Source organism: Nyctibius grandis, chromosome 1, assembly GCF_013368605.1.
Source record: "Nyctibius grandis isolate bNycGra1 chromosome 1, bNycGra1.pri, whole genome shotgun sequence".
Lineage (NCBI taxonomy): Eukaryota > Metazoa > Chordata > Aves > Nyctibiiformes > Nyctibiidae > Nyctibius > Nyctibius grandis.
Window position 1 is genome coordinate 64,015,046 of NC_090658.1, and position 9,720 is coordinate 64,024,765.

At 46.2% G+C, this 9,720-nt stretch overlaps 1 protein-coding gene across 1 annotated transcript; it reads right to left on the minus strand.

Moving 5' to 3' along the window:
* Positions 1-905: 905 nt before the first annotated feature.
* On the minus strand, positions 906-7,378 carry ABRACL (ABRA C-terminal like). Its single transcript, XM_068413155.1, has 3 exons — positions 7,202-7,378; positions 2,631-2,697; positions 906-1,465 (listed from the first exon to the last, which is right to left on the minus strand). Exons 2-3 carry the CDS (start codon positions 2,689-2,691, stop codon positions 1,281-1,283), a joined length of 246 nt encoding a protein of 81 aa, XP_068269256.1. The 5' UTR covers positions 2,692-2,697; positions 7,202-7,378; the 3' UTR covers positions 906-1,280.
* Between the last annotated feature and the right edge of the window lie 2,342 nt (positions 7,379-9,720).

The following is a 9,720-nucleotide window of genomic DNA, read 5'->3' on the forward strand; positions in this document are numbered from 1 at the left end:
ACAGGGCACTGGAGCCAGTAAGCTATGCTGAGCTCCTGCTCTGCTTCTCTGCTCCAGCTGGCTGGGACCCAGACAGCTCAAGTTTCTCTGCGTATCACTTCCCTGCTCTCCAGATTCTGGGGCCAACACAGGCAGAGGCAGCCCAGATCTGTTTGCACACAGGATTTAAGTTGTTTTCCTGTTGCGTGAAGCAGAGCAAACAAAGATGAAAGGGGCAAGCATCTGGAATTACACAGCTTTGTCGAGATTCCATAACTGTGTGTGCATTTCCTGTATCTGGAAATAAGGAGACACTTTTCAAGCATTTTGCAGTTGTAAAAGGCTGCTAAGTAAAGGGAAATTCACCCATCCTGCAACTTTAAGAGCTGCAGCTGCAGAGCAGAAACACAGAGCAGTAAGCAGTTTGCTTAGCCACTGCTGCTTTCCCCATGCAGCAGCTCTCTCCCTACTGGAGGGAGCATTTTTGCCAGCTAAGAAATACTAGCACTAAGCTAGAAAACAATAAGAAGGGCTTTTTTCCCCACCCCTCCGACTTTTTGTCTGGAGTGATTTAGAGAAAGTATGATTTCTGCAAGGAAAATAATCACAACCTGAAGCTGCTGTACCATCTTCTGGTTAACACTGCACGAAAGCATTCAGGGAGCTCCTCACTCACTTCCTTCAAAAGGACAAAAAAATTAAAGACTATTACACTGCCAGAGACTAATAAGGTACAGCTATCATTCCTGGCTTTTTGTGCACAATCTGGTCACTACAAAGGATGGTCATTCTTCAACTGAATCATGCTGCAAAATTGTTTCTATCTCACTAGCATGCTTTCTGTACAGTTACTTAACTATGTTCCTTACAGGAATTCTACTTGCTTTCATTTCAGATTGCAAATAAAAAGAGAAACAACAGCAATATAAATTTAAGTATGTGCTTTTATTTTATACTTTCATGGCACATTTTGATTTGTAAACATTAAATTACCAGTCCCCTTCTTCATATGTTGAAAATAACCACCAGACATTTGAGAGCATTACCTGAGATTTTTTTTTTAAAAAAAAAAAAAAAAAAAGGAAGAGAGAGAGAGATCTGGCATCTTTTACCTTACTCACATACAGTACCATTTTAGGAAGAATTACAAAACGGAATGTTTTCCAAAATAGGACAGTTTCCTTTTGACTATAAAGATACAGAAAATACATCAAAACACCTTAGAATGATCAGCCATATTCAGAGGATGTTGTAAGTCACTGTCTCAAACAATTCTATTAATGCATAGCTGAAACACTGCATCAGTCCTGCAGTAGCATGATATCAACGTTGTCATGAACACCTTGTAAAAGTAGCTCCCCTTGGTAAGTGACAATCTTCCGTCGCTTTGCAGCCTTAAGAGTTCCCACTAGGGCTTCAAAGAGGTTGGCACACTTTTCATCAGCAAAGAGCACACCAAATTTCACGCTCACTTGTCCATCAGCATCTAAATCAAAGACACAACATGAAAACACATGCAGATTTTCTTTCAGGTAGGAAATAACTGGGGAAACAAAGTGACACACAGTCAGAGCATTTAAAGTAAACCCCGTGGTGTTTCCCAGTTTATTGGGGAACACATTATGAATGCTGGTGATAAATAGTAAGCAAAACTCTTTCCTAGTAGGACCTTCCCTTTTTTTTCCAGAGACTCATATCAAGGACCACATACCTGCTATGTTTATTTTTACTGATGACTTTCCGAAACCTATGACCAGCACAGGCTATTGAACCTCTTCAAAGCATAAGGAGGAAATTAGTTTTAAATAATTAAAATGTTAATTTTTTTCAATTAATTTTTTTTCACTCATTAATATTTAAGATTCACATTGAAAAAGGTGCAATGTAAATTCATTTCTCACACAACACAAGAATTTTAAAATATACGTTAAGGTTAGCTAGGTTATTCCTAAAAGGCAGATGCAGTCATACAAAATGCAAGATGTTCATATCTGTTCAGGCTTTGAAAAACAAACAGAACTGAATGAAATTGCATCAGAACTGAAATATACAAGCAGGTAGCACATCCACAAATTGCATAAGTATTTGTAAAGAAAGAGGAGCGTTAACAATAAAAAACAATCTTAAGAGAAAAGGCTACCTTCTAAGCAAGTTTAAGGAAGGCTGGCACCACACCTATAACTGCTGGATTAGTTTTAGCCATACAGATCAATTCCTTCCAAATAACAGTATGATGAACAGAACTGAAATGTATGAATTCTGAAGGTCAGAAGTTACTAAGGAGGTGGAAAGAAAAGGTGCAACTTTCTTCTTTGATGGCTATAGCAACTATTGGAAGTCTAAAGAAAAGGGTAATTTTGCAGTCAATTTTAGTGGGAGCCAGATTTCAGGCTTACATCCTCTGTGCTGCAAAGGCTTAAACATTTAACTTCATAACAGAACTACTTTAAAGGACGGGACGCAGGGAGTACCATACAGTCCAACATTAAGTATATACGAAAGTTTTCAGGTTATCTGAGCCTGCTTAAGTAAATCTGCCAAGTTCATAGGTTGATATAACATGACTACATCTGTATGACATGTATGTCATACACATACATGTATGTATAACATGACTACATCTGTACGGTCAGAGATATTACAATACTTACTTTTGGTTCCCAACCGCCGAATCTCCTCAACTAAGAGGCTAATTTCATGTTCCACATTCATTGTGGTCTAAAAAGTAAAATAAATTTTGACAAGGTTATTAGGAGACCTGTAAATCCTTTGCACCATCCTGGCCTGTTCTCAGTTCATCAGGAATGTCACAGCACTTTGTAAATCCCGGTAGCCTGAAGACACACGGCTACAGGATTATCCGAGATTTCAGACTTGAACGGATAAAGAACCTCCACACCTCCACATTTGAGGGGAAGTGAACAGAAACTACAACCTCAGTACATTCTAAACACAAATATAAGGAGCTAATCTCAAAATATGAAAAATGTGGGAAGGTCGGGGCAAGTTGTTTTAAGGAATGAGCTTAGGCTGCCACAGAATCAGAGCATCCTGGTAACGTCACAGGTCTTCGGGGGCTTTGCAACTTTCTATCAATGCCCTCAATAAAAATGGAACATCTTCCTTTAAATGCCTCTCTGGAATATGGGATATGTGGTAGATTTGTTTTTTTAAACCACGCCACAGCTTCCCACTTATCCTGGCAAGAGCACAGACATCCAGCTGGGTACAGCAGGTCTGCGCACGTGGTGCCTGTAAGGACAGCAGCGACCACACGCCTGCTACTGGAAGCGGAACTGAACCAGAGACAACCTATGCGAGTGTCTTAAGAAGGGCAACATTTATTTCCATTCACAGAATCACAGAATCACAGAATGTTAGGGATTGGAAGGGACCTCGAAAGATCATCTAGTCCAATCCCCCTGCCGGGGCAGGATTGCCTAGACCATATCACACAGGAACGCGTCCAGGCGGGTTTTGAATGTCTCCAGAGAAGGAGACTCCACAACCTCTCTGGGCAGCCTGTTCCAGTGTTCGGTCACCCTCACCGTAAAGAAGTTTTTCCTCATATTTAAGTGGAACCTCCTGTGTTCCAGCTTGCACCCATTGCCCCTTGTCCTGTCAAGGGATGTCACTGAGAAGAGCCTGGCTCCATCCTCATGACACTTGCCCTTTCCATATTTACAAACATTAATGAGGTCACCCCTCAGTCTCCTCTTCTCCAAGCTAAAGAGACCCAGCTCCCTCAGCCTCTCCTCATAAGGGAGATGTTCCACTCCCTTAATCATCTTCGTGGCTCTGTGCTGGACTCTCTCTAGCAGTTCCCTGTCCTTCTTGAACTGAGGGGCCCAGAACTGGACACAATACTCCAGATGCAGCCTCACCAGGGCAGAGGAGAGGGGGAGGAGAACCTCTCTCGACCTGCTGACCACACCCCTTCTAATACACCCCAGGATGCCATTGGCCTTCTTGGCCACAAGGGCACACTGCTGGCTCATGGTCATCCTGTTGTCCACTAGGACCCCCAGGTCCCTTTCCCCTACGCTGGTCTCCAACAGCTCTGCCCCCAACTTGTACTGGTACATGGGGTTGTTCTTGCCCAGATGCAGGACTCTACACTTGCCCTTGTTATATTTCATTAAATTTCTCCCCGCCCAACTCTCCAGCCTGTCCAGGTCTCTCTGAATGGCTGCGCAGCCTTCCGGCACCTCAGCCACTCCTCCCAGTTTTGTGTCATCAGCGAACTTGCTGACAGTGCACTCTATTCCCTCATCCAAGACATTAATGAATATATTGAATAGAACTGGTCCCAGTACCGACCCTTGAGGGACTCCGCTAGACACAGACCTCCAACTGGACTCTGTCCCATTGACCACCACTCTCTGGCTTCTTTCCTTCAGCCAGTTCACAATCCACCTCACTACCCGATCATCCAGACCACACTTCCTCAGTTTAGCTGCGAGGATGCTGTGGGAAACCGTGTCAAACGCTTTACTGAAATCGAGATAGACCACATCCACAGCTTTACCATCATCTATCCACCAGGTAACATCCTCATAAAAGGCTATCAAGTTGGTTGAGCATGACTTTCCCTTGGTGAAGCCATGCTGAGTGCCCCTAATGATCCCCCTATCCTTGATGTGCCTAGAGACAGCACCAAGGACAAGTTGTTCCATCACCTTTCCGGGGATGGAGGTGAGGCTGACCGGTCTATAGTTACCCGGGTCCTCCTTCTTGCCCTTTTTGAAGACTGGAGTGACATTCGCTTTCCTCCAGTCCTCAGGCACCTCTCCCGTTGCCCACGACTTAGCAAAGATGATGGAGAGTGGCCTAGCAATGACTTCCGCCAGCTCCCTCAGCACCTGCGGGTGCATCCCATCAGGGCCCATGGATTTATGGACGTCCAGATTGCTTAATTGGTCCCTGACCCAGCCCTCATCAACCAAGACAGGTTCCTCCTCTATCCTGACTTCTTCTGAGGCCTCAGGGGTCCGGGGCTCCTCAGGACAGCCTCCAACAGTATAGACAGAGGCAAAGAAGGCATTCAGTAACTCCGCCTTCTTTTTATCCTCTGTCTCCAGGGCCCCCACCTCATTCATCAGTGGGCCTACATTGCCTCTAGTGTTGGCTTTACCTGCAATGTATTTGAAGAAGCCCTTTCTGTTGTCCTTGACCTCTCTTGCAAGGTTTAATTCCAAGGAGGCCTTAGCTTTCCTAGTTGCCTCCCTACATCCTCTGACAACAGACTTATATTCCTCTCAAGTGGCCAGCCCCTCCTTCCACGATCTGTACACCCTCTTCTTCCACTTGAGTTTGCCCAGCAGTTCCCTGTTTAACCATGCAGGTCTCCTGGTACCCTTCCTTGACTTCCTACCTGTTGGGATGCTCTGATCTTGAGCTCGGAAGAAGCAGTCCTTGAATGCTAACCAACTATCTTGGGCCCCCTTACCTTCTAGTACCCTGTCCCATGGGATTTCCCCTAGCAATTGCTTGAAAAGGCCAAAGTTGGCCCTCCTGAAGTTCAGGGTTGCGATTCTGCTAGCTATTCTGTTCCTGCCACATGAGATCCTGAACTCTACCATCTCATGGTCACTACAACCAAGGCTGCCCTCAACCTTCACCTCTTCAACCAGACCCTCCTTGTTAGTGAGGATAAGATCCAGCAGCGCTCCTCTCCTAGTTGGCTCATCCACCATTTGCATCAGTGCATCACAGTGATCCCAAGGAAATACTACACTGCCAAACGTATCCTGTGCGCCTCTTTGCTGTGATTATGGCAAGTCGGTGCACCGATGTGCACCAATGCCTTGCAACAGTTTAGCCATACGCAACTTAGCATGTGGCAACGCTATAGCGCGCAAAACACTATTTGGCTACAAAGTGTCCGTGGGTAATAACTGCAGGCACCTGGAAGGTGTTCGGGGATCTATGCCGTGCAAAGCTGAATCAATGCAATGAAACCTTCAGATGTGGAACTCCTGAAGCAAAAACTGGCATCAAGGCAAAACACAAGAAACTGGGTCCCACAGACAAAGCAAAGCATCAAATGCAGCTTCCATAGGTGCCAACAATGCAGCCTGGAACAACAGCTACAGAGAGAGCTTCTGGAGCTGAGCACTGCCCAGAGGGGCTCGGTGAGAACTGAGACCCTCCCCATTGTTCAAGAAACCAGGATTTCTGCACGGGTCTGGTAAGTAAGTGGAGTTTAAAAATTGACATCTGGCTGTGTGATGAACTCTTGCTAAGAAAAAAGCTTCCCCTCCTTTCTTTTTTATTGAGTTAAAATAGATAAAGTGACATAGTTCCACCTTCCTGACCCCTCATGATTTATCCAAGAGGCAAAAAAAACTTTGTAACAATCTGCTTTTCAGATCCCCAATTCACTTGCAAAAATCTGTCTTTTTAACATGCAAAATTGAGCAAGCAGAGTATCAGCACGGGTTACAGGCAAAGCCCATCCAAAGCACGGTTTCCTTCCTAACTCAAGCGGGTATTAACAGACCTACATGCAACATTGCGACAGGATGCGCTGCCCTGGTACCACCTCTGCTGGTACCACCTCTGTAGAGCTGCCCTAAAAGGGCCTGGCAGCGGGGCTGCGGAATTCTAACTGCCTCGGACGATTTCTACAAACTTTTATATTTTGTTTAACCGAGCACTAAACATATTGTTACAAATCACCAAGGAAAATACGACCCATCTACCAAAAAGCTTACACTATCGTGATTAATTTGTCAAACTGCCAATTTTAATATTGCTTATTACAATGGCATAGTTAGCTTCTCTGTAAAGATATTCTTTTAACTTTAGAGGCTTTTTTACTTTAACTTTTAACTCTTGAAATTCACGTTAATTTAAAATTCTTTTCCCTCATACACATACACCGCCAATTTAAATAGCAACATTTAAAAGAAAAAATCTACGTTATTATGCAACATTTTCGAGCTCAGAGAACCGTGACTGTGTAAGGAGTAAGGAAGAAGGGATTCTAGGTATTTTAAGCACACTTAAATATTTACTTTATGTTGTCATATACTCGACACACCAACTATGAAAAGTGCACGCCAAATATTAAACTCTAATACGTCTGATGCCAATAGGTCGCTGGAAGCCAGCACGACTTTTCAGCACGTAGTACGAAAACTAAACTTCTCTTTATCCGCTGGCAGTTCCCCACAAACGCATCTCTGTAACCGACCGCTCCTGCGGAGGCTGCGCATACCTGGGAAGATGGCTCCTGGGCGGGCCGGCCTTCGGAGGCACAGCGCGGTCCCCTTCCCACCGAGGCACCTCCCGGCAGGACCCGCCGCCGCTCCGGGCTCTGCCGGGCCGAGGCTGCCTCTGCCGCCTGCGCAGGGCGCACCGGGAAACGGGCCCCGCCCGGGCGAGGGGCAGCCCAGCCGCACCCGCCCGACGTTGCCTGCGGCTGCCCGGGCAGCGCCTCCTCCTCCCCGGCGCGGAGGGAAGGGCGGCTCCCCGCGGCACGGCACCCCCGGGCCGGCCCGCCCCCCGCCGCCACTCACCCGCTGCCGTCGCCCCGAGGAGCCGCGTCAGGCGGGGCGGGGGCAGGGCGAGGGGCGGGCGGCGGTTACCCGGCCTCCGCCGCGGGGCGAGGCCCGCTGCCGGCGCTGGGCTGCCCGCCGCCCCGGTGCGGCGCCCTCGGCCGGTTCGGGTCCCGCCGCTGCTCGCTGCAGCAGGGGCGGCGCCGCCCTGCCGGGGTCCCGCTCCTCGCGGCGTGCGAGGGCTGCCGGGCGGCAGCGCCCCGCGGGCACCCCGCAGCTGGCGCCAGGCCCGGCTCTCCCTCGGCCCCTCGCAGGAGGCGAGCTCGCAGGTCAAGCGCTGGCCCCTTCCCAGCTGAGGGGCTGTGCCGTTCCCCCGCTGTGAGCACCTCACTGCTTTCCACACCAGCGACTCCCAACTTTGTGCCACCGACAGATGCCACCAGCGCGCCTCGTTCTTTTCCTGACAGAGGCGTTACCGAGTGTGTTCGGTCAAACGCCTTCCAGGGCCAGCCCTTCAGTAACTCCCTCTCTTCCAGTAGGTCCGCTCTCAACATAACACAGTGTTGCTTCGGTGGCTTTCTGTCACCGTACCATGCCTCATACTCTGCACTGGCTTCCCTGGGTGACACTACGCCACATTCTTTTCTTATGCCCCTCACGTTTGTTTTCTCCTAGAAAAAGAGTTCTCTTTCCAGACAAAGTGAACGAGCTAGGTTAATATCACTTACCTTCGATAAAGTCACGTTGCGGTTTATAATTTTTCATTCAGCGCCACGTCCTTGCACTCTACACTGCAGAGAGAAGGCAGTTTAATTTCCTATACTTGGTATTTGCTACTGCTCTTGTCTCTCTTGCTCCTTCACCTCGCAGAAATGTTTACATCTTCTCTCAAGGACACGGGCACTAAACTCAAGAGCTGCGTTAACTCCTACAAAGCAATGAGGCTGCCACCAACCCACTAGTCAGAGGCAAGGCTCACAACAAATGTCTCTGGAAAATTCTCACCGGCACAGCTCAAGGCATTGCCATTCCCCAGCTGTCTCTCCCACCTCCTTATCAGGCATGACTGCCCCTAAAGCAGAGGTGGTATGAGAAGCTATTTCCAGCTCTTGCAATTCACATTTTCATCCATTAGCTTCTGAAGGAGAGGCTGAGATACTTTCTCAGACTGGGAGCTGTGCCAGTTAGGTCTGGTACCTTACTGCATTCCCCCATCTCTGGTGTAAGGATGAATAAATAGCTAATGGCACCTTAAACCACTACAGCAAGCTCTGCTAGGGCTTGTTTGGCAGAACCTGCAGCTAGATAAATCGATTTGCACAGTGGAAATGATGCCAAGAAGATCACATTTTTATCGCTCCGGAGATATATAACTGGAGTCCAAGCCCTTTCCTTTCCTGAGGGATTTTTTTTGATGTTGGTGTTTTTATTAAAAGATTAACTTTTCCTTAGAATAACCACTATTTATCAGTAACAGAATCTTCGGTTAGTCAAAAAAACACCCTTGCAGCTTTCTGCTCAAGGAGCTATATATTCAGCAGGTGATAGCATATCAAAACATTTTCCCGAACGGATTAGTTGTATCTAACATCAGTAAGGGGTGCTCTTTTCAAAAAGCAAACCCTGACAGATAGGAAAACAAGTTAAGATTGAAAGAGCTACATTCCTAAGTCGATAATGAAATTAATGAGATTTAAATCTGTCTGAATTGAATCAAAAGGCAGTGGAGAATTCTCAGAAAAATGTATCAGAGGAGCATTGATGCTCTGTGTATATGATAGCATATGTGCTTATATTAAGGCATACTCCTTCTCCTAAGATCTTCATTTTGTTGGCCAACACAATGCTAAATACTACAGTAAAAAGGATAGACATTTAAGGAAAATCTGAGGTAAACCTTCTAAAAGAGAATCTAATTAGTATGTTAGCAAATATGTCAAATATTCGTTATTTAGCAGTATAGAATAAACATGCTTATTTTCTGGTTTTATTGTTAAGAACATGCTTTCAGTTGTATCATGGACATACTCTAGATTTCTTAATCATCAGAACACCGTTACATTTGCACAAATAATGTAGGCCTTTGCTCTGCATGATGTGGTTGTTATGGATAATTTATGTTTGATCAAGTAATAGTTTGGGACTTTTTGGACCAAAGGTGGAATTATTATTATTATTATTATTAAATCTATGTTAGAAATCATTTTCTAAGTCTATTTTGAATCATAGCCCCTAATTT